We start from the raw sequence: 26090 nt of genomic DNA, 5'->3' as shown, positions 1-26090 counted from the left end.
AGTGGATGTTGCGAGAAAGGGTCCGGTCAAAGCGCGCTGTCGCAGGCAACTCAAGCGCTAGTCCTGAAGTGGGCTGCACCTTGCGTATAACGTCTACGGCGAGAGTATTAAAGGGACTTCTCTTGTTCTTCCACCACCACTTGTACGCTCCTGGGTACTTCGTATACATCGTCTAGTTCATCAGACGCTCTGTTGTAGCTCCCGCGCACCTCTACCGTTGGCGGCCAAAGCGACTGTTATTGTACTACTTCACGAAGCCATCCCATCACCACATTAACTTCGCCGGACTATCATATACCTACGACATGGCGCATCCACCCCAAGGACTACTAAGCCTCCCGAATGAGCTTCTCCGCGATGTCGTTGCGCCCCTCAGTCCAGCCGACCTCCGCCACCTGCGTGAAGTCAACCACCGAGCCCTCGACTTTATCCTCGACTATTCTCGACCATGTTTCACTGGACTCGCCGAGCTACCAAACGTGCTTATTTTGGAGGTTGTCGCGCATTTGACCGACAGGGATCGAAGCCGACTTGCACGGACGAACTTTCGATTCTACTCCCTGATTATGGACGCTATCCTGGACAAAGAGGTGCGGACACAGGGGGTCAAGCTACTCGAGTTAGCATTGAGGACAGGAAGCAAGGGCTTGATGAGACGACTCCTATTCAAGGGTACGGATGGGGATAGACAGTTTTGCCATGGCTGGGGTTACTATCTCAGTGACAGCTGTTACTTGGCAAGTTCACATGCCACAACACCTCTGACATCCGCTGCGTACCACAGCGACGTAAAGATGGTCGAACTACTCCTACAGTTCGGTGCAAACGTGCACGCACTTTCCAACTACTGGATCCATGAGGGATACAGAATGGGTATACGGTCGGCCACACCACTATCATTTGCAGCATATCTTGGAAACAGACGCATAGCTGAACTGCTCATAGAAGCGGGAGCGAGTCCGATAATCGAGGGTAGGTCTGAGATGCTCTCTATAGCTATGAATAGACGACACGAGCCCATCGTTTCATTGCTTTTACAAGCCCTAGACTCTGCAAAACAGCTTAGCGCGTCAGTCATAAGAGAGCTCATCCAAATGGCTTCCGGACAACACTTTCGATCCCTTCCCACAAACGTAATCACACAACATGAGCACGTCATCCTACGGCATTTACCCCCTGCATCAGTCGACAAAAGTCAAGTTCCGGAATATATCCTTGCAGAATTCATAAAGTACGCTGCAACTGGAAAGCTCACTATGGTTGTCAGTCATCTTCTACGAATTAGAGGACGACTACAACTCCAGAAAACAAGCTACCTCGACGCAGCACTACAAAGCGTCATCTCGCTCCACACCCGTAAAGAAAGCGTCCTCAAGAGGGAGGTGCATCAAGATGTCTTTCAGATTGTTCAAGCATTGCTAGCGCATGGTGCAGACCCCGATTCTGTCGCTCAAGGAAAGTCTGCCCGAGACATGGCGACAGCTCATCCGGACCCTAGGGTGAGGAACCGACTAGCGAGAACAGTACAATCAAGCCGGCCTGCAAAAGAGCTACCTTCGCTGATCGGACGGTCACTAACCAATCCGTCGCAAGCTTTGTCAACATATCGTCGGCCACAAGAGGATCGACACTCAGCAAGCTTATGGGACTTTGTGGGGTCCCGCAATCAGCACGATCCACGTGGAGGCCATAAGAGCGATGAGGATAGCGTCCCCGAGAGTAATGACGTTGTTACAAGTGGTGATCAAACCCAGGGTACGGCGATGTCAGCTCCAACGACCAGCGCTATCATGTCTGAAGAGCAAGCAAACTTGCAAACAAACGCAGCTTCGCCTCCACATTTACATTCACAGCATGCTAGCTCGGAATTGGACTCAATTGTCCCAACACAAAGCGCATGGGTCAACACTTCCTCGAACATTCGTTCCGCCCCTACCGCTGAGGAAAAGGACTCGATGGAAAAGCCCATCATTCGTCCCAAGCCAACAAGAAGGATGCCTAGTCCTCATAGGTACAGGGTTGAGATACCCTTCGGATATCAGAGAAGCAAAGATACACCAGCAAAGAAATAGGAACAGAGAGTCGAAAAGATAGGTCCTCATTTGATCTCTAGTCAGTCGGGCAATGTCTGGGTTCATTCGAGACTGGACAGTAGATGAAGCAAGACAGAAAGGAAAGCAATAGTAGACACGAGAACAAAGACAATGGAGCTGATGCTATGAGCGATTCTTGTATCTATTCTAAACACTACATATTCAAACATGTTCTAATACCCGTGCATGTCCAGATGCACACCCATGGGTACAACCCGGAGGAAATCGTTCGGTCAACTCAGAACGCAACAGCCTTCATACCGCGCTTGACGGGCATGTTGGCGATCTCGTCGCGGCGACGAGATGAGGTAAGGAAACCAGCAGGATACTCGACAACGGCGTCGCCAGACTCTGCCGCTGGGGCTGGTGCTGCGGCGTCGTCGTTCTGCTCTTCAGCAGCGACGGGCTCGGCGTCGGCGGCTTCGTCTTGCTTGTCTCCCTCATCCTTCTTGTCGTCCTCTTGGGCGGCGTCTTCCTTGTCGTCGGCTTCAGCTCCGTCTTGCTGCTCGGCTTCACCCTCCTGTGCCTTCTTGTCCTCTTCCTCTTGCTTCTTCTTGTCCTCTTCGGCGGCTTTGGCGTCTTCGTTAGCTTGCTTCTTCTCTTCCTCGGCCGCCTTCTTGTCAGCTTCTTCCTGCTTCTTCTTCTCTTCCTCAGCGGCTTTAGCGTCGGCCTTCTCCTTAGCCTTAGCGTCTTCAGCTGCCTTCTTCTCTTCTTCGGCAGCCTTCTTCTCCTCTTCTTTGGCAGCCTTGTCGGCCTCTTCCTTAGCCTTCTTGTCTGCCTCCTCTTGCGCCTTCTTCTCTTCCTCAGCGGCCTTCTTGTCGGCCTCCTCTTGTTGCTTTGCCATCTCCTCAGCGGCCTTCTTCTCTTCCTCAGCCTTCTTCTGCTCCTCTTCCATCTTCTTCTGCTCCTCCTCAGCTGCGCCCGGTGCCTCGGTGGCCGCAGGCTCAGCAGCAGTCTCGGTGGCGGAAACAGTCATGTTGGCAGAAGCAGTTGCGTTTGCAGCCTCACCCATTACCAAAGAGAAGCTCTCAGTGACCATGGGTGCAGGTGGTGCAGCGTGGGTCATGGACATGTTACCGGCGGCAGGGGCTTCAGGAACGACAGTGACGGCAGCGGGAGGAGGCATAGTGTGCTCTGGTGCGGCCTGAGTCTCCTGAGGCGGCATCTCAGCTGGTGAAGGCATCTCGGCAGCAGGTGGTGGTGGCATCATGGTATGCTCGGGTGCTGCTTGGGTCTCGTGTGCAGGCATCTCGGCTGGTGGAGGCATCTCAGCGGGCATCTCAGCAGGTGGCGGTGGCATCTCAGCAGGAGGCATCTCAGCCGGTGGTGCAGGCATTTCCGCAGGTGGTGGTGGTGGCATCTCAGCCGCAGGAGGTGCCATGGGGTGTTCAGTGACCATAGGAGCTGGGGGCTGCTCGACCATAGCCGTGGTCATCGGTGCAACAGTCTCGTGAGTGATGGCCTCGGCTGTAGTTGTTGCTGCAACTTCCTCAGTGGTAGTGGCTGCGGCTGAGATACTGGCCATCTCCTGAGATACGTGCATGGCCTCCATAGCATCCGCAGAAGACTTGTGAGCGGCATCCTTGGCCTTCTCAGACGCGGCGTGCATGGACTCCATAGCATCTGCAGAGGCCTTGTGAGCGGCGTCCTTGGCCATCTCGGAGGCCACGTGCATAGCTTCCATAGCAGCGGCAGATTCTTGGTGAGCCTTCTCCTCTGCCTCCGCTTTCGCTTGGTGTTCGGCCTCCATCTTCGCCGCAGCTTCCTGATGAGCCTTCTCCTCTGCTTCAGCCTTGGCTTGGTGTTCGGCCTCCATCTTTGCAGCAGCTTCCTGGTGCGCCTTGTCCTTGGCTTCCGCCTCTGCTACGTGCATGGACTCCATAGCGTCGGCGGCTGCCTTAGCAGGGTCAACTGCTGGAGCGGGCGCAGCCTCGCCCATGTGTTCGGTACGCGCCACAACCCTCGACGGGATGTCGACATTCCTTGGAAGAGGGCCAGCGGCGACAGCGGCCGCTGAAAGGAGGGTGAGAAGGGGGTATATCGTCTTCATTATGGGTGATTTGGGTGAATCGAAAAGGACAGGAATGAAACTTGAGTCTTCGTTATTACGACGAGAAAAGAGAGAATGAAGAGCTCAGCTCAATAAAATTAAACACTAGTGCACGGCACTTTGAAGAAAAGAAGGTAGGTGTTTGAAGAAGACTTGATGTGAGAGTGGGCAGAACTTATGAGGCTCGGGGTTTCGCGATATATGTACCTTGCCCGGTTCCTTCGGCATGGAAGAGACTCAGGACCTACCCCTAGAAGCAAACAGATCATCTGGAGCAGTTCCACACTTGGTAGTGTTTGATGGATTCCCGGCATCGTTTTCGCCATGTCGAGGATGCCTTGAGGCGGTTAGGCGCCTAGGCAGGGTGACGACGACGCTGTTCCCCCACCCGTCTCGAACACTTACAGCTGCCTCTCCACTGTGTAGACAGCATTGACAGTGCTTGGCATGGACGTTACCGGGCCTAATCCATGTTCGCGATGAGGCGCACGCCGCGATCGACCAATCAGATGCGTACCTGACGAGGAAGAGGCAGAGAAGCCCGGATCCGCTCGCCAAAGTCTTGGCCTGACAGGAACCGTCGGAGAGTATGTAGCAAGTCAGGCTGCAGGAGTATTGCAGTGTTCAGGCTCGCTTCATCGGCGGGGACGCATGTATGCGTGTTGGGGTTGTGATGCGGACAAGGTTTCAGCAGCCCAAGACGGGCAAGTGTCCGGGTGTCATGGCAGCCACGAGCCTCAGGCCCAAGCCACAACGACGTTCGGAGACCGACATGATGTCAAAACCTTCAGGGAGCTGTTTGGACATTGCACCTCCGAGCGTGAGTTTGCAGAATTTGCAGTCGGGAGTCTCTTGGTTTCATGACACTCTAGGTCTCGGGTGCGATATCGTCCGAGGTCGAGAATGTTCACCAAGCAGTGATGGACGTTCTTTTTTTCTAATAAAGGATGGACTCGTATGATGGGGCTATAGCGACCAAGAGAATCGAAACGATGATGCAAGTATTGAGCAGTCTTGAGCATCTCCCCGCATGAGAAAAACCAAACATGTTGGCTGCTACAATAGCATATACCATGACTGAGTTAATCTCAGGCCTACGTTAATGTCAGATTATTGAGCTCTGCTGAATTCATTCCGGTGCTGGCTGCAAAGATGTGTTTGACTTCCTACTGGAAAAAGGTGGCCAAAACGTTTGGTTCCTGGCTGCCTGGCATCAGAGGAAAGATTCTGCGAGATGCAGATGGGTCAGATGCGGTGAACAAACGTCGACGTGTGTGTTTCTCGTATAACTTGGGTCTCGTACGAAAACGCCAGGGCTGAAACGTAGTTAGGGGCTTCGGGTAGGGAGGATTTCACCGGTACTTTTAGACGATGCTTATTATGGGCACGCCTTACCGCCTTTGCTCGCCAAGCAAATCCGCTTCCATTGCGGCCCCGTCTTAGAAGATCAAGCAATAGCTTGAAAGCCGGCCATCGTTGTCCGAATGTTCGCTCAAGTTTCCTCGCGCTCAGGGGCGGAGTACGGAGCGGCTGCACTGTGGGTGGTTTTCCGGACGGAAGAGTAATGGGCCGCATCCGATTACTGCCGCAATAGCAATGGCCATATCCTCATCAATCCGCTGCGCTGCCAAGTAGAAAGAGGCAGTGTTGAGGGCACCGAGTACAGTAGCAACGACGGCATTGTAGGAATCGCATTGTCATAAGATGCGGTTACGGCCAACCAGACAGGGTGGCATTTAGGCGAGCAGTCACTTGGATGCTTCCTTCCCTCTACGGGCCAACTGCGCCCCGACGAAATGAGCAATTGACGTCACAATGCTTTGTGCTTACTCCCGGGGCTTGGCCTACTTCGTTGATGCTGCCGCGGTGTTGCTGTGCAGTGGCGCCAGCACCATTTTGTGGTGGTCGCGTGCTCAACGAGGATGGGCACGCGACACAGTTGGAAGATGGGAACGGTGAATACGAGTCGAATAACGATGAGATGGGAGGAAGCCTGTGCCTTTAGCGGGTTGCGCGCCGCTGCGCATGTCCCAAGCCACTAAAGTTGAAAAAGTGGGACTTTGATACGCTGTACGCACGCTTTGATCAAGACGTCTGACCTCCTTTGCCGGCAACCCGGGGGCTTCGCGAACTTGTAGCAAGCACCATCATAGGCCCGCTAAGCATCGAGTGAAGCAGGCGGACTTCTCTCCTCTCCACCTGGTCTGAACCCTTCCCCTCTTTTGTTTCCCGTCACTCCTTTCCCTGCCCAAGTGTGTTGTCAACATACTTTGTGTCCGACGACAACCCTCCGCGCGTACCCGGGGATAAAATAGAGCCGACGATTGCAAACACTGCCGGGCCACCTTGAGCAGCATTATCTACGAGCATCCCGAGCCGGCGCAGGCGACACATCATGGCGAACACGACGTTAGCAGACAATGGCCAATGGAACAGCAAACCAGCGTGGAAGCTGCCGGGATGGTGCGAACCTGTTGTACGTAGCCAAAACCACTCCACAGTATTCGTATACACACAGCAGCATGCTGACAGCGTCACGCACAGATGGTTGCCAGCATCCTGTTCTTCGCCATGTTCATAACACGAAAGCGCGACTTTAAAATCTTCGGCCGGTCATCACAGCGCACCGGCTTCCTCGACAACACCCCGAACGAGTCTACCGACCGCCTCCTCCAGTCCGACAGCGACAGCGAATTCGACGAGATTAGCGCGGTTAAGAACCCCAACGCATCCAAAGTCCGAAGCATCTTCTGCTGGAGGGTTACAACACCCAACACATCGCGTTTCCGCCACCATGTCCACAGTCGCATACTGCAGCGCTTCCCTTTCTTGATTGAGATGTTCTATTGGGTTATCAACTATGCATTCTACCGCATGACTGGCGTCGTATCGGCCAAGCTCTTCGCTGGGCGCGGGATATGGGACGTATCTCAGGAACACGGGATTGCAGTACTGGAAGCGGAGGAGTTTGGCCTCCTGAGATTCCTGTTCCCGGTCCGAGAGAGGGACGTACAACAGTGGTTCATGCATGGACACCAAGATGCGCTTACGGTGCTGAACAAGTGCTATGCGCTGATCCACATCCCTGGAACTGTTGGGTAAGTTTGCTGTGGCCTAAGTTCTTGCATCACCACTGACATTTTCAAGCTTCATCTGCTGGTACTACTACGTAGCCCCGTCGTTTGACACCTTCGCCATCGCCCGCCGAACCCTCACCCTTACCAACTTCTGCGCTTTCATGACCTTTGTTGTATACCCATGCATGCCACCGCGACTTCTACCCAAGGAGTACGGCTTCCTCGACACCGTCCGCCATGACGACGCACAAAGTGTATGGATGAGTGGCAAGTTTGTCAATCAACTCGCAGCGATGCCCTCGATGCATTTTGGCTACGCATTCTGCATTGGCATGACCATGATCTACCACTCGGGTCTCTTCCGCCGCACCTTGGAACAGGGCGAAGTGCGCAAGAACGCCTTCTGGAAGATCTTCTACCTGATTGTTGGAATAGGATACCCCTCTTTCATCCTGACGGTCATTGTTGCCACGGCCAATCATTACTTCATGGACGCCTTGGTGGCTACCTGCTTCGTCTTCTTCTCGTTCCTTTGCAACAAGGTCTTCTACGTCTTCATCCCGCTCGAAGATCTCCTGCTCTACGTTATCCGGGCAGACAAGCCCGTTCCTACAACCGGTGACCGCTTCCACGAGAAGGGTGGCCGGTTATAGTTTTGGCAGCTTGATCTTGGCCTTTGGTTTTGGTTAACTACCACGGTCGCTTACACTTCGTCGCATTTACAGGACATAGCATTACAGGCGGCGTTGGTCAAAGCAGTACACGCATCGCACTTGGTTATCAGACACGCGGCGGTTTACATGTACATATTCTGAATTCATACTCAAACATTATCCTTCGATTCGTCCTTCGGTTGTTACTATAACTGGATGCTGACCAGTCGTACTTGTGGACGCAAGCTAGAACGCGCCAAGGCCGGTTCCTGCGTTAGCGCAAGTGAAAGCTCCCCAGCATTCGCGACGCGTCCGAGCTCCCGGCGTGTGCCAGCCATCATCTCCAACCTCCCCCTCAGCACTCCGTAAGTCAGTCCACCCATCACCAGACGCGATTCGTGCAGGACGCTATAGCGCTTCACTCTATCTACTTTTCGCAAACCATACTGCTTGTCGTGTGCTGACATTCCATTCCGGGACAGCTACTCTTGAGCTTCAGATAGCTTCATTCGCTTTCGCACACCGTCCCTCGTTCTCGCAAACACAGAAACGCAGTCGCCATGGCGGATCTCGAGCAGCAAACCCCGATTGAGGGCACACCGATCGACGACATTGAGATGGAGGGTGCGGGTGATGCTGGAGCTGGCGCAGGTGAGGAGACAACTCTCCTGCCGGAGATTGAGCCCGAAGCACCCAAGCTGGTTCTCTTCGCTGAGTAAGTGATGGCCACGTACATTTTCCGGTTCGCAGGATTGGACAGCTAGCTCGCTTGAGACGAGGTGCTACTATCGGGCGCATGAAGTTTGCCAGCTCTGAAGGGCTGAAGGCAACGCGCGCAACACCACTCTCAGCTCTATGGGCTATTAGCATATACTTCCTGGCTCTGGAATACTAGTGACACACATCATGAACGCGCGGTTAACATGCGACCAGTCTCATGAAGAGTCCGATCGTTGAAGTCGTCGTTGGCTCAGAAGACAACCGCACCACATACTCAGCACACGAGGCAGTTCTCGTCAAGTCACCAGAGTTCGCCAAACAGGTCGAGAAGTTTGCGCCAGGAGGGGTACGCTATCACGCCATCAGCGAGTAAATATGCGCTCACTAACAGTCTCCAGCCTCGTCAAATCGTCTACACTGATTGCGATGTCGATGCGATGGGCTCAGTCGTCGAATACCTCTACACAGGCGAATACTTCCCCAAGAAGACGTCAGCCGCACGCGATGCGCCCCTCGAGAAAGACCCGCGACAGCCTGTAACCGATAATGACGGCTTGGGTCTCCTCGTCCACGCACGCATCTACACGCTTGCCGACCGTCTCCAACTTCCCGAGCTGAAATCGCTCGCACACTCCAAGATCCACCGCACAGCGTCGACTGCAAAGGGCGAGCTTGCATACGCACGCTACGTATACAAGGAGTCCAACCCGGAAGATGCCACAATCCGCAAGCCCGTCGCTGCCTTCTGGGCTACACGAAGCTACAGCCTACGCCACGACGCGGAGCCAGAGTTCAAGGCCATGTGCCTGGAATTCCCGCAATTCTCGTATGACGTGCTGCAGCTCGTCTTGGACCAGCAGGAGAAGAAGCGTGGTGGTGATGGTGGACCAAGCCGAAGTGGACCAACTGTGGTTCCTGGAAGCACGAGGAAGAGGGCTAGGGTGAGTCAGGTGTAGATGCGATATTTAATTTTGCTTCGTGCTTGATTCACCTCGCCGTCCTAGACCACGGCTACATCACCTGCCTTCTCGCTTACCTACCCGAGAGTCCTTCCGAATCTCTTTGCAAATCACCTCGAATGCCAGCTGCGTGTCCCGCGTAGCTGTGGCGATATTCTGTTTTCAGATCTGCAGGTTGTTTCTCCTGCTTACACCGATTCCTTTTGTCACATACACACCCATGATCTTAGTCACATTTACCATCGAGGACCAGCAGCGAACTGATATTCCATAATGTCAAAAATCTTGTTTGTTGTAAGGTTGTGGTAGCGCTGGCTGGGACGGAAAGTTTTCGAATGTAGTACCATGTACAGTAGCCGAGATAGGTATTTCCGGACTCGAAGTCTACATAAAGCAGATGACAAGCTTGTCGATTTTGGATATCTGATTAGCAATTGGTGCAACGCCTTGACGGCGCTATGTGAGAAACAGTATATTGTTGAGACCAGCCAGTAAGACGTGGAGGTCGTTCCGTCACGACATAGTGGTACGTCCCCCAGCCTTCGTATATGCCAGACATCGAGATCTGAGTAAGCTGTCTACTTTCGTTGCAAGGAGCGCAGTACATTTCGCACAACACAGATCGGATACAACAGATAACGACAAAGTATAAACTCGATAGGCAAAACTACCGTGAACTTGCGGATCCCGTAAAATACATCGTTATACGCACTTGACACAAGGAAAACGTTAAAGAGGTCTACAGCCTACATAAGATGGAACATGTAAGATATGATCTGCAAGTAACCCTGGGGGAGCTTCAGAGGTGTACGTACACCTTAGTCGAGGACAAGACTAACTATCTAGAGCCTACGTTGACGCTAAGTCGCCTCATTGCATGTTTGTATCTTGATGTAGACTGCAGCCTGTTTAGTATTTGCCTTGTCTGAGTGAGGTGCAGCCATCTCTGAATTTACCCCAGGATCACTCACAGATCAGATCTTACATCTTCTGAGACGCGACGAACGATCTGCGGGAGACTTGCCTATAGCTGCTGTCATGAGATGCAATTACTTGCATCCACCCTTGCTGGAGAAAAAGCCGAGAGATGCATGGTGACGTTGACGGGTAACTTCCTGCAGGGACGGGGGTCGCCTGGCGCGAACATAATACAGCGCTATAACAGAGGTACAAGTTTTGTTGGGACGACGGTCTTGTACTGTATGCATAGTGACCTTTACAGGAACGTAAAGGCGTTGCTACCTGGGTACGTAGGGTGCCAAGGACGGTCGAAAGAGGGGTTATATGCCGCTTCGTGATGTGGAGGTATCGTACTTGAGCGATTAGTAGGGTAAGAAGAGGAGCAAACAAGGAAGAACCGTGGCCGTGGAAATAAGCAGTCTTTGATGCTGTTGGGTAGGTAGTAAGAAGGTAGATGGAACTAGCAACGCCGTCGTTCAAGTGTGTCGACTGTCGAGCGGACCAAAGGGCTAAGGTGGTATCCACGCTAACGCTCACGGCAAGCTGAATCGGGGCCTTCCAGAGCTCGACGTTCCCATAGCCCGGTAATTTATAGCATGTCGTCGATCCGTGAACCATTGGCGATGACTGCGGACAATAGCCCTCTGACATCTGTCACCCATCGGGTCGCGAGATTGCGGACCGGCTGTCGACGAGTCGAAGACGCCACCCGAGGGTACGAGGGCCGGTCTGGTCTGCGCGAACACGTGGAGGTGCATCGCCGTGAGTGAGTCTACGATTTGCGGTGGATCGATTGGCTGCAAGTGTGCGATCGTAGAGTTTGTGACACAGCGACCCGGGCCCGCGATGCATGCGTAGTGCTGCTTGATGTACAATCGGTCAGGAGGGTGTGCAGCTGCGTGCTACCATTGCCCGCGACTCTGAGGCAGTGGGCACGCGCTAGACGCGCATTGGGAGCGGATATTCTGTAGCCCCAGAACTGTGAGACATGGTCACGATGGCAGAAGTGAAGTCCCAAAGTGGTGGAGGCAAAGCACAACAGGGAGGTGGATATATACCAGCAGCCGCGGCCCAGTTGGCATGAGTGTGGACCCGAGTCTGGCCAGACACTTCTAAGATTCTAAGATTGATTTCTCCGAGCGTCCAGTTCATCTCGGCAAAGGCTCTCACATGACAGTCGAATAGGTGTCTGGAGGGCTTCTGCGCTGCGTCCCAGGCTGGACAGACCCTGCAGCGCCTCGCATCTGCCCCGCAGTCGCCTGGCCAATATCTCCCAGCTGCAGCACCTCATACGGAACCCTCTCCGGAACTGCTCCAGCCCATGCATGCGCTCATCCCGCTGCTTCTTACTTAACAGCCAATTAACCGCCAATCACGCCTGCCTGGCTCCACCGTCTCTCCTGCTCCCTCTCGTCGCGTGTAGAGAGACAGGCTGCTTGGTGATAGCTGCGCGTCTTCTGCCTGTACAGCACGGCCCGGTGGGCCAGCAGTCTAGCCTTTTTCCGCTCTCACGAGACCCGCTCCCGGGCCTCGCATCGTGAGTCGCACACTCTTCAGCGCTCCACGTACCTATACATCGTGACCCGCCAACGCATTCGGCGGGCCTCACCGCGCGCATTTCCAGCCACTTTACGCTACTGCCCATGGCCACCGTTTGTACAAGACGGCAGCGAGCTTCGGAACGGCGCTTGCACTGCAGTTCCAGCCAGCTTGACCAAGTCAGGACGCAATCCTTCTAGCGTCACTTGACCCTACAAACCAACGCCACGCCCCGAGGCTATCGATTATCGTGTCTTCAATAATTCCGTCTACCAGCACTACCCGTCTTCATCATCTCCTGGACGCCCGCCTGCCGTACTCCTGCTACACAACCACCCTCACATCCATCGCCAATCGCCAATACCAATACGAACCCCATCCTGGTCGACACGCTAGCCGCGCTGATCGTCACCTCCAAGTGTAAGCTAACATCCTATGCTACACTGGAGTTTTGTTGATCCATGGCAGACAAAGCACATACTCAATCGCACATCAATCTCTCCGACTATTCCTCGACACGCTCTCCGTCTGCACAGTACATCGGTAGACATCGGCAACATATCCACACGTCCAAATGATCCAAGTCTGTCACTCGGCCCCTCCATACAAGACCGTGCATCCGAGGCGACTCGTGCTTGCACCGGTCATACAAAACCAAACCACAATGAATCCCCCCTCAGCACCCAACCCGGCAGGCGACGCAGGCGTACTACCAGACTTCAACAACCTCAGCCTCCAGGACGCACCATCACCGCCCGCCAACGACGACGATCTCGACGTTTTGACCATGTCACGGGAAACCGCCATGAAGTTGATCGCACGCTCAATAATTGCCATTGCCAATGCAGCTGGCGATGTGCCCGCCACACCACCACTTTCGCGGCCCGGGACGCCTGGCGGACGGGAAAACCACCTCATACGCTCCCACCGACGGACAGCGTCCAGACCAGCGACGCCTATCCCCGCCGAAAAAGAGAACCACCAACCGACCGAGCTAGCTCCACCGGAAGCGGGTCACGATGAGCCCGTCACCATACACGACATTGGCGCCGGAGCGCAGCCCGAGTCCGTGCAACGAGCCAACATGGCTCGCAAGTTTTTCTCCAAGACGGTGCCCAAAGTCGGCGTCGAGGAGTACATGAACCGCATTCAGAGATTCTGTCCGCTGTCCACGGGGGTTTGGCTAGCTGCTGGGTCGTACATGTTGCGATTATGCGTTATCGATAGGAGCGTTCCCCTCACATACCGGACAATGCATCGGCTCATACTGGCTTGCGCTCTCGTAGCGATGAAGGCATTAGAAGATCACAGGTGGCCGCAGAAGCGCTTTGCTGCCGTAGGAGGTGTCGACGAGGCAGCACTCAGCCGACTTGAGCTATGCGTAGAGTTCTTGCTGTCGTTTGACGTACAAATCTTCACACCAGAGAAGCTCAAGGAGTTGACACTTCAACTGCAAAAGGCGGGACAGGCTGCAACCATGACCTGTAGATTACCGACATCCTTCAGCCTGAAGATGAACAACCCAAAAGTACGGAATGCGCAGGCTGTTTGAATTGGAACGACACTAGGGCAAGCATCTCCTTTTGTTTGGAATTTTAGGATATCCCCATCTAGCATGGCAATGGCGTTTGAGTAGCAAAACACGGGCATGACGGCCAGAGAAGCGTCTGTACTATAGACACCAAGAGGTGTACTGGAGAGAATCTCAAAAATTTCGACGTGCAAACACAGGCTGCATTGAAACCCACTTTTGGCGGTAGAATGTGGAGACCCGATAATGTAGATTCAGGTACCGGCTCCAAGTGGAGGAGATGCGAGCCGAGCAAGTCATGTGCAGGCCGAGATAGCTGCTGATAGTGTTGTTGAGTATCCATGGAAACAATGGCAATCACTGCAATTGGCAGATTGTTGACTTGGATCATGTACGTCCTTTTTCCATGGTGTTGAGGCGTCGCAATGAGACGACCATCCTTGCCAATCACAGTTTAGCGTGCGCGGCAACGATGATCGTGCCCCTGGCGCGCCGCATGTTGCTTGATTGATTCCAGACTGCATCCTTCACCCGACACTAACAGCCACCGCCCAACACCCGCCTCTACCTGCCTTTACTCGACGTCTGCCTACATCGCATTCAAGATTCGCATACATTGTGTGTATAGTGTCCCTCGCTCTACCATCGGACAGCGCTCGACGCTCGCTTTCACGCCACACCGCTGCCCGCCCGTCACTCTCTGCCTTCACAAATCCTCACCATGACGCGGATAATACTACCCTTTGCCGCAGTCGTCGCTGCCCTTTCTCCACTCGTCAGTGCCGGGATCAAATTCACATCACCGAAAGCGGGCGACAAGATTGCGGCTGGCGGAGCCGTCACAGTAAAATGGGAAGAAGGTGGCACAGGACCGAAGCTCGCAGACCTGACAACGTATGAGTTGCAGGTGATCGTGGGAGGCAATGATGGCACTGAGCAGGTAGGTTGCGAAGACTGGCATCAGCACAGGCGCAACGAAAAGATACTAATGAGGGGAAACAGTTCCCAGTGGGCGTCATCACAACAAGCGGCGCGTTCACAGCGGGCAACACAGCCTCGGGCAGAATTGAAACATCTCAGTCTGAAGACCTGAAAGACGTCAATGCCTAGTAAGTTCCCACCCGAAACCCAGCTCAACGACCGACTAACCTGACCGCCATAGCTTCATCAAGATGATCGCAGTTGGTAAGACTGGCGGTCAGCTCCTCACCTACTCCGATCGCTTCCAGTTCAGTGGCATGACGGGCAAGAACATTCTGAGCCCCGCGGTCAAAGCCGCCGTCAAGGACATCGATACCACAACCGGGCCGCCGACCGTAGACACGACGACCGATGGGACGAATCCTGCTGACCCAGATCCGGTTGATGACGACGTATACAAGGTGGACTACGCGATGCAGACGGGTCTGACGCGTTACGCGCCCATGCAGCCTGTACCGCCCACCAAGATCACCGCCAAGAACACAAAGCCTTTGTACCCTACAAGCAGCGTCAAGATTGCGAAGTCGAGGCTGCCGATCCCAAGCCAATTGACTACGCTCACGCAGAGTCAAACTTTCTCTGTTAAGAGCATGGAGAACACGGTACGTTTTTTGGGTGTATAGAGATGCTAGAAGCTTTACTGACATCTTTTAGGTTGCCGCAGCTCCTCACGCCACCGACGACATGGCCAAATTCCTTAGGCGCTGGCAGGACTAGATCTCCCCCGATCACATGCATTACCGATTCGACAACGAACGCATCGGACGAAACAAAGCGACTATGCTCCACCGTACGACAAAGCACAAACACCCACCTCTCGTGCGAAAGGCTTTGGGGTCAGTATTAGGAGCCATACTGCATTGGTCAGCTCGGCTGCAGCATGGACACTTGCGATTTTGGAGGTATCATTGATCTATCGCATGGATTGACAACGGCATAATGGACCGGCGTTTAGGGATCGAGCGTGTTTTGCGGCGTCAGACGACTTGTTGTGGGTTAAGAATTTAGACATGATTATGTAGTACTACGAAAATTAGCGAAGCGACATGCATATCTATACACGACAAATACTCGCGATGTGCAACTGAGGATCAAATTCAGAAGGGTCGCACCTTCCTGTTATGATCGAGACTGGTAGACCGCGGCTACCCGTCAGATGCAAGCTCACCCCACCACCCCACCTTCGCGGCCTGTAGCTATCAGCGCGCCTAACAAACAGCAAAGCTCCTTCAAGCTCCCCATGCGTGCCCTGCTACCTCAAATCAGTCGTTCACTTCGACACACTCTACGACCACGTCTGCCATCACCAACACACTCAGCGACTGCAACACCTTGCTTTTACACCTTATCTGCAGAGAGCGGAAGCTGGACCAACGTGCACAAGATGGCGATTGCCGAAAACTATGAAGAGGTGCTAAAGGGCAAATACCCGGCCAAGGCACATGCAAAGAAAGTCGCAGAGTGGATCATCGAGAAGGGTGGAGACAAGAATGGAACAATTTACCTAGAAGCGCAGAAGCAGAAGTTAAACGAAGTATGCATTCATGATGATGCTGGTCACAACACAAACTAATGTACTTGCCAGGACAACGATGGCGAGGCACCATTCCGGTAGGCATCATTTGGGTCGAGGTGAGCATACGCTGACCCTTTCCATCTAGTCAGCGACGGTACTTCTTCTATCTCAGCGGCTGCGAGCTGCCAGATTCGTATCTTGTATACGAAATAGCCACCGAGAAGCTCACACTCTTCATCCCTCCTGTAGAGCCGGATGAGGTTATCTGGTCTGGTCTGCCCATGAGCCCGGAAGAGGCCAAGGCCAAGTACGACATTGACGAATGTCTGACTACCAAAGACGTCAACTCTCACCTAGCAAGCCAATCCGAATCCGCGCAATCAACCGTTTACGCTATTCCGGAGCAGGTATCCGATCACATCACATTTATCTCCTACAAAGAGAAGGAGTTCAAGCAGCTCAAGACCGCCATTGAGTACTGCCGCGTCACGAAGACAGACTATGAAATCGCCCTCATCCGCAAAGCAAACGTCATCTCAACAGCAGCCCACGAGGCCGTCATGAAGGCTGCGTCGAAAGCGCAGAACGAATGCGAACTTGAGGCTGTATTCCTCAAGGCGTGTGTAGAGCGCAACGCGAAGAACCAGGCCTATCACTCGATTGTCGCAGCCGGTGAACACGCCGCGACGCTGCACTATGTCAACAATGCCGCTCCCATCTCGGATCAGAACCTTTTATTGTTAGACGCAGGATGCGAGGTCGACTGCTACGCTTCCGACATCACACGCACGTTCCCCGTGAAAGGAAAATTCACAACTGAATCCCTCGCCATCTACAAGATCGTTCTAGACATGCAGCATCAGTGCACCAACGCGCTCAAAGCTGGTGTCGTATGGGACCACGTGCACGAGCTCGCCCATAAGATAGCTATCAAGGGACTCTTGGACCTCGGTATTTTGAAGGGCGATGCGGAGGAGCTCTTCAACAAGAGAATCAGCGTAGCTTTCTTCCCTCATGGTCTAGGTCACTATTTGGGAATGGACACCCACGACTCTGGCGGCGACCCCAACTACGCGGACAAGGACGTCATGTTTAGGTACCTAAGGAAGAGGGGAACCCTACCCGAACGCAGCGTCATTACCGTTGAGCCTGGTATCTACTTCTGCAAGTTCATCATTGAGCCGTACCTCAAGGATGAGGAGAAGAAGAAGTACATTGACGAGAGTGTGCTGGACAAGTACTGGAGTGTGGGTGGTGTGAGGATCGAAGGTATGCTGACACAATGAAGGGTGTTGAATGTATGCTAACGTATTGCAGATAACGTGCTCGTTACCAAAGATGGTTTTGAGAACCTGACGCCGACGGTCAAGGAGATTGATGATATTACTCAGTTGATTGTATCTGGACAGTAGGGTGACTCCGTCGCCGTCGCGCAACTTGAATACATAGTCATGTAGCGTAACCAACGCAATCGCAACCGCACTGGCCATGGTCGGGCTTCATTAGGATTGTATGCACTATCCAACCCTTGAAAAGCCTGTGCACGATACAAATACGCAAGCCGAATATGAAATGTTGAACTGCTCAACACACTGAGCAATGTAAAGACGGCACTCAGGAGCGCGACAGCTCTAGGAGTAGCTACTATTCCTGTCGCAACATACCAACAAAAAACCGAGGTAGAAGTACACATCACATCAGGATGTACAAACTCATCAAGTTTTAGCGACGTGTATGCAGCAAAGTGCGACTTGGTTTTGAGCACCCGCGGGGATAGTGGTCTTGTAGAGCATAAAGTGTTTCGTCTTTCTAGATGCTCACTAGTCTAATTATACAGAAACGAAGGCAAAAAACGCGTATAAAAGTGATTGTATAGAAAAGAAGAGAGCAGCACCTGGTACAAGGGAAAATTTGAACAGGCCTGCAGCATACAACAGAGTAAACATATCCAGACTAGAAGACTTGGCTCCATTGTAGGCTCCAGAGTATCCTGAGTTTCCCTCGATTAAGGTGGCAGCGTTTGGGAAGCGCGGAGTTGAATTGGAATCTCTTCCATGAGTCTCCACGCTCTAGTTGGGCTGCAATAACGCTAAGGTAGCGATGCAGTAACCGTACCCGGCCCAAAGGTTAGAGCAATCCTCGCTCAACAGTGAGTTAAGTTGACGCAACGTGGCCAAAGGGACTGGTGCGGCCTCGCAGGTACTGCCGTCCGAAGGTGTATAGTATTTGATGCAGCCTTCCACAGCGCCAGTGATGCTAGTGTCCAGGACGCCACTGTCAGCAGTCTGGGTATCGGCATTCTGCTTGGGCGCTGGCTGTTCATCCACGGTCTGATGTTGTTCAAGATCAAGTGGCTGATCGTCGTTGCTATTGTTGTTGTCGTTGTTGACAGTCTCGCGGCCCGCAGTCTGAGCAAGGCTAGCGACAGCACCGTTGTCGCAGCTACTGTCCCCGAAAGGTGCGATGAGACGGTTCGCAATATCTGAAGCGTAGCATGCAGTAGCGCCTTGGCCCAAGTTTGGATCTGTGACCTGATCGCCGGAGTTGTAGAGACGCGCTGCTTTGTAGTACTTGCTGTCGTCCGGAGTGGCACTGAAGGCGTCCAGCGCCTTCTTCAGACTTAACCTTAGACCTTCTCCGGTGGTGCCTTCGTGGATCATGTCATAGATAACGTTGGCGGGGCAGGGCGAGATGGAATGGCAGGAGGCAGTACCTGCGCCTTGCATAAGACCCGCTGGTGTACAAAGTCAGTGTATGTATCTCACGTAGTTCAGGAAGAGACACTTACGGTTGGGCGCGTCGGACGCAGTAGTGGGAGCACGAACACAGCCCTTGGACTCTTGCATCATTATGGCGAGAATGAGCTCTTTGGGAACGCCAGAAGCTCCTGACTCTGACTCAATACTGTCCTTGACGGCCTGAGTTTCGGCGTCGCTGTTGTTGTCGCCCCAGCCGTGATTTTCGCAAGAACCCCTGATAGTGTCTTGATTGGATGCCCTACTAATGTGTAAGTAAATAACATACTCTTGTCTTGATGGAAACATACCAGGCGTCCTCGAAAGACTTCCATTCGCTCTGCCTCGGCCATCCCGCAGCGGTTGACCCGTCACCACCAAAAGTGATGTAAGCAGCTCGCGGAGCTAGAGTAGTAGATGTTGCGACACGAGAGTAAAGCGGGAACGCGGTTCCAAAAGCGATGAAGCTGCTAGCAGCGAAGATAGAGGTTGGTAACATTGTTGTTGTAGCCGAAAAGCTGTTGCTCTAATGCAAATCTTGGGAGAAGAAGACAATACAATTGAGTGTTCGTATGCTGGAATATGCACTAGGCTGGTCGGTCTGATACTCGTATTAGCATTGTAGTCTTCAACCCATGTTTTGGGGTTGCTCTCCGACATGGAAAACGTATACGTACGCGGTAAACGACTAGTTTGACTCAGGCGTTGATTAAAGAAGAGAGGCTTCTGAACTGAGAACCAGGAAGAACAGAGGGAAAAGAATGTAAAGAGTTGCTTTGGCGATGAGGTCCTCTAAGTAGTCGCGCAGTAAAGGCGATACATTCGAAACACACATCGCGAAAGTGCCCACAATTGTAAGCGACAAGAACAATCACTTCGCCCGGAAGGCCTTGCAATTTCTCAAGATTCGTAAGAAATCTTTGCCTTGCGAGGTGGATGTCGCAAACGCCGCCCCTGGGCATCCCTGTCAGTCATACCCGCGCCCGTTCCTGGACGTTTCCGAAGGGGGCGAAATTACGCAACGACACTACATATATTTCTCGGTTGTTCGCGTGTAACCCGAGACCCGAAAATCCTAGATAAAGCGATTCTTTCCATGTGCGATACTGTTGATGAGCGCATATTGAGTTGCTGCAAGATATTGTGACTGGCCCAACATAGTCAGTTGATGGTGCGAATCTCTCGAGACCCGAGGCGGAAGCTGACCCCATGACGAAGGAGACGCTAAAGATACTCCTATTTCTCAGTGAAAGGAGGGAGGCCGACTGTCGCAGGGTGGAACAGACAGAGCTTCCCAAGGCTGATTTTCAATAAAGTCAGCATAATGTCGCCCATGTAGCCCCGAGACATGTAGAATACGACGTTGGGGCACAAAAGTATGGAGATCTTACAGCCCCTTTGATTGCAATAAGAAAACCTCGACAAGGCTGATGTGGGGGTTGGAAGAGCAAAGACGCATGGAACTGAAGGCTGCCCAGAGAAGAGAGGTAACTGAAAGGGTATATTCATGATTCATGTCTCGTTGTCATTATATAGGACATTGATTCCGGTCGATGTCACAAAAGTTTTGCCACATAAAGCCGTCGCTCAGGGCGCTTTCCATCCTCCTTGCTGTAAATAAACCGCGGTAGGTTCTAAGTGCCTGACTAATCCGGTTCCGTCAAACCGCAGCGACTACTCAGAGTCTACCAACGGCGATTCAGCTACTCTCCTGAACCTTCTTGACGATGGCGACAAGGCGGTCGAAGAGGGGCTGTCCCTTCTCGATGCCATTGACCTTGGTGACGACGTCCTCGGCGGAGTTCTCCTTGAGGATCTTGGCAAGCTCAGCAGACTCCTCGTCGCCCTCGACGTTCTGGAAGCGGTAGGCCTGCTCGACAGCGCCGAGGAGAGCATCGACCTTCTCACCCTTCTCAGCCAGCTGAGCGGCGGGGCCGATGAATCGCTCCTTGCGAGAGAGCTTTCGGAGAGGAGCGCGGCCGACACGCTCGACGTTGTCCTTGAGAACAGGGTTGGAGATACGCTTGATGATCTCCTCGACGTACTCGTCTTGTTCTGATGTCTTGACGCCGTGCTTGGTGACGATCAGGTGGGCAGTCTCCTTGACAGCGTCACGAACAGTGTCGTGGAGCTTCTTGTCCTGAAGCACCTCGTGGATGTATTGGACCTTGTTCTGGTGTCCGTAGTAGGCGGCAGTGGCGTGGGAGGTGTTGACAGTGAAGAGCTTACGCTCAATGTAGGGCTCGAGGTCGTCGACGTAGTGGATGCCCTTAACATCCGGCTTCTTGCCGCCGTTCTCGAAAGGCTTCTGCTCGACACACCACTCGTGGAACTTCTCAATGACGACGTCGAGGCCAGCGTTGGGGGGCTGCTGGGGGACGATACGGTCAATGGCCGAGTTGGCGAAGCGAGCCTTGCTGTCGATGTTCTTCTTGGTCTCCTCACTCAGCTTGCCCTCAATGAAACCCCTCCATGTAGTTGTAGCGTTGATGGCGTTCTCGCAGGCGATGACGGCGATGGGGTAGTCGAGCTTGCGGGCCTCGATGGCCTTGGCGACGGGCTCAGCGACGAACTTGAGGATGTTGGGGCCGACAGCGCAGGTGACGACGTCGGCGGTGGCAATCTCCTCGACGACCTTGTCCATCTCGTGCTTGGAGTTGATAGCGCGGTAATGGTCAATGGTGAACTTGCGCTCGCCGTCATCACCAATCTCGGTGACGGTGTAGGTGGAGGTCTTTTGGAGGGACTCGATGATGCTGTCCATGACATCGACGAACACGACCTCGTAGCCAGAGTTGTGGAGGAACTCGGCGACGAAGCCACGGCCGATGTTACCACCACCGAAGTGGACTGCCTTCTTCTCGTAGGGCATGATGTGTGTAGTGGGGGTGGTGTGTATTGAACTACGGGAGTGTTATTTGTTGAAGTCGTGTTGGAAGTGAGGTGTAGGGAGTTGAGGGGTGGTAGGGAAGAGAAGTGTTTATTGTGTTGGTGGTGGAGCAGGAAGGCGCGTTGGTGGGGTATAAGTAGTAGGGAACCGGCGGGATTTACAGGTTACGTATGTAATTGGGAGGGACTTACCTGGCCAGAAGGTTCTCTAGCGGGCGGTGTGCAGGTGAGTGTGGAGGTGCAGTAGGCTATGGTGAGAGAGGGGGAACAGGTGGTGTTTATGTTGGGGGCGCCCAGCGCGATGAGTGAGGTGGCTTAGGATAGACCCCGCAGGGCGGTGACGTTTATTATTGACACCCGATTGGCCGCTAGGAGCGAATGGAGGTAGGCACGAACTGCGAGACAGTGCAAAAGCAATACCGCAGACGCGGGTGTTTGACGTGTCGCTTGCAATATGGCGGGCAGCCCACCAACATGAAGTTGAACAGAATATATTAATATCTCACTCGTAGGTAATGCCCAACGTCTTACTTGTGATGCCTCACGAGGCGGAGCTTTCCCGGCCGTGGAAGCCGCTCCATAGCTTGCAACGCCCAACATTATGCTTCGCCTGGATCGCGCATTCCACGATGTGGATGGGGCTGTAGACGTCATAAGTCGTAGCGCCGACAGTGGCCTTGTGGAGACGCCGGTTCGGTCTCCCGTTTTTAGTTTGCGCCAAGCCCATCCATCTCCGTTGCTGTCAGGGCGCCCCGCCATGGGCAGAAAATTGTGTCGCAATACCATCGCGATCGATTTGAAGTGGGTATCTCGTGATTATAAAGATTTTATGGGATTTCCAAATAGTCCGACGAAGTGTTTAGAAGGTCCGCAGCCCCAATTTATGCATGAATCGCCTGTTGCACGTGCGGGTAGACGGCTATCATGCGGTGGTAGAGGTCTGGGTGCTCGCGCATAAGAACCTCGGGGTCCCAGGCCATTGCGACAAAGATGGTATCGATACCACTGCTCAACGGCGTGGTGAAGATGTTGCCTGAGAGGGATTAGTATGAGCTTTGCCAATATTGCTGACAACTTACAAATCTGGAGACCAATCAGGAAAGAGAAGGCTACCACAACCGGAGTGTAGGCGCCGTCTGAGTTGTATTCGGGCGATGTGAAGATAAGGTAAAGGTAGGCTAGGAGCGCGCAGGCATATGCGATGAAGGTAGCTCCCATGGAAAGCACAGGTCCGATCAAGCACTCGTTGACAAGCGCATCGACACCACGATCCTTGATCATCCTATCATATTTAGTCTCGATGTTACTGGGTGTTAAGCGACAGAAGAACTTACTTCCAGGTATCCTTCGCTGCAGCGACGTAGCTCTTTCCGTAAAGCGCGATGTAGCTGAATGCGTATCTGTTCAAGAACTCGACAGCCCAGTTGAGGATGCCAATCAAACAACCCAGGACGCAAAACAGGACCGCGCCCACCATGTTGCCATCACCGGCAGCATTGCGCTGAGCGGCCGAGCAAAGCTGACGCAGAGTCTGGATGATAGCTACAAGCAAACTTCCAAGACTGATACTGCCGAAGCTGTAGGTCACGGACCGCTTGAAAGCACCGCGGGTCGCGCCCTTCGGCATGGAGTTAGGGTTGAAATACCAGGAGCCGTATACACCGGAGATGGTGGTGTGAATTGTGTTCTTCAACCATTCTGAAATCCAGTACATGGCGAAGGTAACGAAAACGAGCAAGCCAATTACCTTGCCGCTTCCGCAGTCGCCGACACCGTTTCTGCAGTTCGAATTGGCACCGTTGGGTGTATACTGAACATAGATGGAGACCAGCGTGACGGAGTACCACGCGCCCAGTGCAGCAGCGAGCAGTCCTCCGACCAGCGATACGATGTAGGTGTGTCCGTACTTCTTCGACACGTCGATGGCAGTCTGCAGCATGAGCACGCTGAAGGGGATCCTGGGAATCCAGCTGATGAAGCAGAAAACGTAGAAGACGCTGAACAGCAGGAAAACAATGCCTCCAGACCAATACCTCCTGGACAACATGTAGATAGCCGTGACAAAACCGAAGATGATGTTGAGTATGCCGGTGATCCAGATGAACTGCTTGGTGAACTTGCGCGCAGCCCACATGTATGCATAGCTGAAGACGGTAGCTAAACCGAGGACGAATGCGAAGAGGATGATGGTGTTCGAGTTGAGAGCGAAGTTGTTGGTATCGCCGCCGTAGATGCCTCCGCTATTGGTACGCGCTGCGTCGCGCGTTAGTCTTCATTCCAGGCGCATTCCATGCTGAGCAAATTGAGTACTTACAATATCCCCGAATTGAAATCACACTGACTGCGACATAGCCTAGGAAAACAGCGATGAAGAGTAGTCCCGCCCACCAATCGTTGTACTTGGGCTTGTCGAGTTTGAACGCCTGTTCGAAGCTTTGTTTGTTATCTTGCTGATAGCCGTTCTGCTGCTGCATTGGCGGCGGTCCCTGAGGCGGCGGCGCATAGTTCTGGCCATACTGGGGAGGTTGCTGTCCGTATGGCTGACCCTGGTAGTATGCGCCCTGCGGTTGCTGGGGTGGTGCGGCGCCCGTGTAGTAATCGGCAGCTTCACCGTGTTGCGCCATTGCGTCGGTTAATGGCAGCTCTATCGACAGACGAAGAATGCGACGGTGAGGGGAAAGGAGAGGACGACGCTGTAAACAGAAGTTTGGGCAAGCTAGAGCGGATGATGCTTCGCGGCGTTACTAGGGACTCGCTTTTGCGACAGAGCGAACGAGACCAATCGTGTGGCTGGAGATCGGCAATGCGGCTAGTGCGAACCAGATAATGAGCGTCATGGCTGGACGCACAGACACTCGAGCGCTCAGTGTAGTGGCTGCGCTCCATCCAAAGACGCCATGTGCGGCCTAGATCGCGCGGCTGGGAAGCTTGTCCAATCCTACCAGCATGCCTGCCGATGATCTTGATTTCAGCAATAGATTGCTGCATCGCCCGCCCACTGGTCTACCGACTTCCAAATGTCGCTGCGCTCAAGGAAAAGAACCCAGCAGCTCGCGTCATCCTACTTCCAGTTGTCTTGACATCCGTCGTCGTCGTCGTCGCATAACCTCCGTAACGACTGTACGCGTGGCTGCAAATTCTTGTGAGCCGATCGGCCGTCTTGGGTTTCGCGCACTGTCACAGCATCAGTCCACAGCCTGATGAGAATGCCGAATTCCCGGCTTGTTATGCGCCTGGCATCAGCTGATGCAACAGGAAAATATGATCCATAGACGCGGACAACGATACTGGAGGGGAATGCACGAATATTGGACGGGCGGGGACAACCATGTAGCACGGCACATTTGGACAGGGTTGACACACAGATTCCCGTACAGGTACAAGTGTTGTATCTTGGCAATCCCCTCTCTTATCGACAGGTTCCGTCCTTCAGCATCAAGCATTCTTCCTTCTTGTGTTTTCCCTCTCTTTCCGATGCGCCCAAACGTAGAAGAACGGATACACTGTCTCTGGCAGCAGCGTGACGATCATGCCACCAATACTCCACCAGTTTCCGACGTAAGACCAGTTTTCCGGTACGTTGACATATCTCCATATGAACACCAGAAACGCCGTAATGCACCCAAGATATCTCGTAATCCTAGACTTGTCAGCGCTCGGTTCCTGGAGATGATTTAGGCAAGTAAAACGCTAAACAGGTCTGCAGACTACACTGGGATAAATTCCAGCAGATCGGAATCTCTGGCGACAACGTAGGCTCCAGTCTCTTCAATCCTTCCCTTGAATGAGGTGGAACTGCGATACGCCATGATGCAAATGGGAAAAAGATCAACGTACCAAATCTCCAGACTCTGCCCTTTGGTATCCTGTCGCTGAACCAAATACAAAATCTGTCCCCAACCAATCGGCAATTCCAGATACAACCCCGTGAAGAACGCCGTCTTTTGCTCCCTCTCATCCGGCCACACCGTCCCAACCCACCACAAAAAGGCCATCCAAGCCGGCACCTGCCACAACAGCTTCATGATCGTTCTCCTCCTCTCCTCAGGCTTGTACGCATACTTGAGCGCTACAGTGACGAATGTAATATCGAACAAGAACCACACAAAGAAGCAAGCTCTCTGGAATGTAGTGGTGGTGCAAATATACGCGTAGTATATCTCGTACGCCATGGTCGCGGAAAGAAACTGTACAGTACCAGCTAGGTAACGGTCCGAGTAGGTTCGGATGGTGTAGAAGATGTAGCAGAGCGTATAGAGTATACCGCAGGCTATGATCAGGAAGTCGGTTACGAAGAAGTAGGATTCGGGTGGATTCAGGGCGACATCGACTGATTGGGGTATCAGATGATACGACGACCACTCTCGGGCTATTTCGAACGGCATTC

The 26090-nt window shown here is 53.3% G+C and overlaps 10 protein-coding genes across 10 annotated transcripts; 5 read left to right on the top strand and 5 right to left on the bottom strand.

Moving 5' to 3' along the window:
- Nucleotides 1–2331: 2331 nt before the first annotated feature.
- Nucleotides 2332–4143, bottom strand: J4E83_002310 (uncharacterized protein; the record flags this gene model as incomplete). Its single annotated transcript, XM_049329258.1, has 1 exon — nucleotides 2332–4143. One exon carries the CDS (start codon nucleotides 4141–4143, stop codon nucleotides 2332–2334), a length of 1812 nt encoding a protein of 603 aa, XP_049192230.1.
- A 2395-nt stretch (nucleotides 4144–6538) lies between these two features.
- J4E83_002309 (uncharacterized protein) lies at nucleotides 6539–7873 on the top strand (the record flags this gene model as incomplete). The annotated part of the gene is made up of 3 exons (XM_049329257.1): nucleotides 6539–6619; nucleotides 6688–7241; nucleotides 7291–7873. The coding sequence occupies 3 exons, from the start codon at nucleotides 6539–6541 to the stop codon at nucleotides 7871–7873; spliced, it is 1218 nt and encodes a 405-aa protein (XP_049192229.1).
- Nucleotides 7874–8433: 560 nt separating this feature from the next.
- On the top strand, nucleotides 8434–9549 carry J4E83_002308 (uncharacterized protein; the record flags this gene model as incomplete). Its single annotated transcript, XM_049329256.1, has 3 exons — nucleotides 8434–8588; nucleotides 8807–8939; nucleotides 8992–9549. The coding sequence occupies 3 exons, from the start codon at nucleotides 8434–8436 to the stop codon at nucleotides 9547–9549; spliced, it is 846 nt and encodes a 281-aa protein (XP_049192228.1).
- Nucleotides 9550–12625: 3076 nt separating this feature from the next.
- Nucleotides 12626–13603, top strand: J4E83_002307 (uncharacterized protein; the record flags this gene model as incomplete). Its single annotated transcript, XM_049329255.1, has 1 exon — nucleotides 12626–13603. The coding sequence occupies one exon, from the start codon at nucleotides 12626–12628 to the stop codon at nucleotides 13601–13603; it is 978 nt and encodes a 325-aa protein (XP_049192227.1).
- Nucleotides 13604–14303: 700 nt separating this feature from the next.
- J4E83_002306 (uncharacterized protein) lies at nucleotides 14304–15280 on the top strand (the record flags this gene model as incomplete). Its single annotated transcript, XM_049329254.1, has 4 exons — nucleotides 14304–14522; nucleotides 14576–14691; nucleotides 14745–15165; nucleotides 15218–15280. The coding sequence occupies 4 exons, from the start codon at nucleotides 14304–14306 to the stop codon at nucleotides 15278–15280; spliced, it is 819 nt and encodes a 272-aa protein (XP_049192226.1).
- A 667-nt stretch (nucleotides 15281–15947) lies between these two features.
- Nucleotides 15948–17491, top strand: J4E83_002305 (uncharacterized protein; the record flags this gene model as incomplete). The annotated part of the gene is made up of 4 exons (XM_049329253.1): nucleotides 15948–16097; nucleotides 16149–16174; nucleotides 16225–17348; nucleotides 17397–17491. The coding sequence occupies 4 exons, from the start codon at nucleotides 15948–15950 to the stop codon at nucleotides 17489–17491; spliced, it is 1395 nt and encodes a 464-aa protein (XP_049192225.1).
- Nucleotides 17492–18148: 657 nt separating this feature from the next.
- J4E83_002304 (uncharacterized protein) lies at nucleotides 18149–19313 on the bottom strand (the record flags this gene model as incomplete). Its single annotated transcript, XM_049329252.1, has 3 exons — nucleotides 18149–18813; nucleotides 18868–19076; nucleotides 19126–19313. The coding sequence occupies 3 exons, from the start codon at nucleotides 19311–19313 to the stop codon at nucleotides 18149–18151; spliced, it is 1062 nt and encodes a 353-aa protein (XP_049192224.1).
- Nucleotides 19314–20513: 1200 nt separating this feature from the next.
- J4E83_002303 (Mannitol-1-phosphate 5-dehydrogenase) lies at nucleotides 20514–21686 on the bottom strand (the record flags this gene model as incomplete). Its single annotated transcript, XM_049329251.1, has 1 exon — nucleotides 20514–21686. One exon carries the CDS (start codon nucleotides 21684–21686, stop codon nucleotides 20514–20516), a length of 1173 nt encoding a protein of 390 aa, XP_049192223.1.
- Nucleotides 21687–22584: 898 nt separating this feature from the next.
- Nucleotides 22585–24327, bottom strand: PNS1 (putative choline transporter, neither null mutation nor overexpression affects choline transport; the record flags this gene model as incomplete). Its single annotated transcript, XM_049329250.1, has 4 exons — nucleotides 22585–22736; nucleotides 22783–22985; nucleotides 23038–23956; nucleotides 24018–24327. 4 exons carry the CDS (start codon nucleotides 24325–24327, stop codon nucleotides 22585–22587), a joined length of 1584 nt encoding a protein of 527 aa, XP_049192222.1.
- Nucleotides 24328–25138: 811 nt separating this feature from the next.
- J4E83_002301 (uncharacterized protein) lies at nucleotides 25139–26088 on the bottom strand (the record flags this gene model as incomplete). Its single annotated transcript, XM_049329249.1, has 2 exons — nucleotides 25139–25343; nucleotides 25541–26088. The coding sequence occupies 2 exons, from the start codon at nucleotides 26086–26088 to the stop codon at nucleotides 25139–25141; spliced, it is 753 nt and encodes a 250-aa protein (XP_049192221.1).
- Nucleotides 26089–26090: the final 2 nt, after the last annotated feature.

The sequence above is a fragment of the Alternaria metachromatica genome, assembly GCF_023757995.1.
Source record: "Alternaria metachromatica strain BMP 0045 chromosome Unknown scaffold_3, whole genome shotgun sequence".
Classification (NCBI taxonomy): Eukaryota; Fungi; Ascomycota; class Dothideomycetes; order Pleosporales; family Pleosporaceae; genus Alternaria; species Alternaria metachromatica.
Note: the sequence above shows the minus strand (reverse complement) of the source record. Positions and strands in the feature narration are given on the sequence as shown.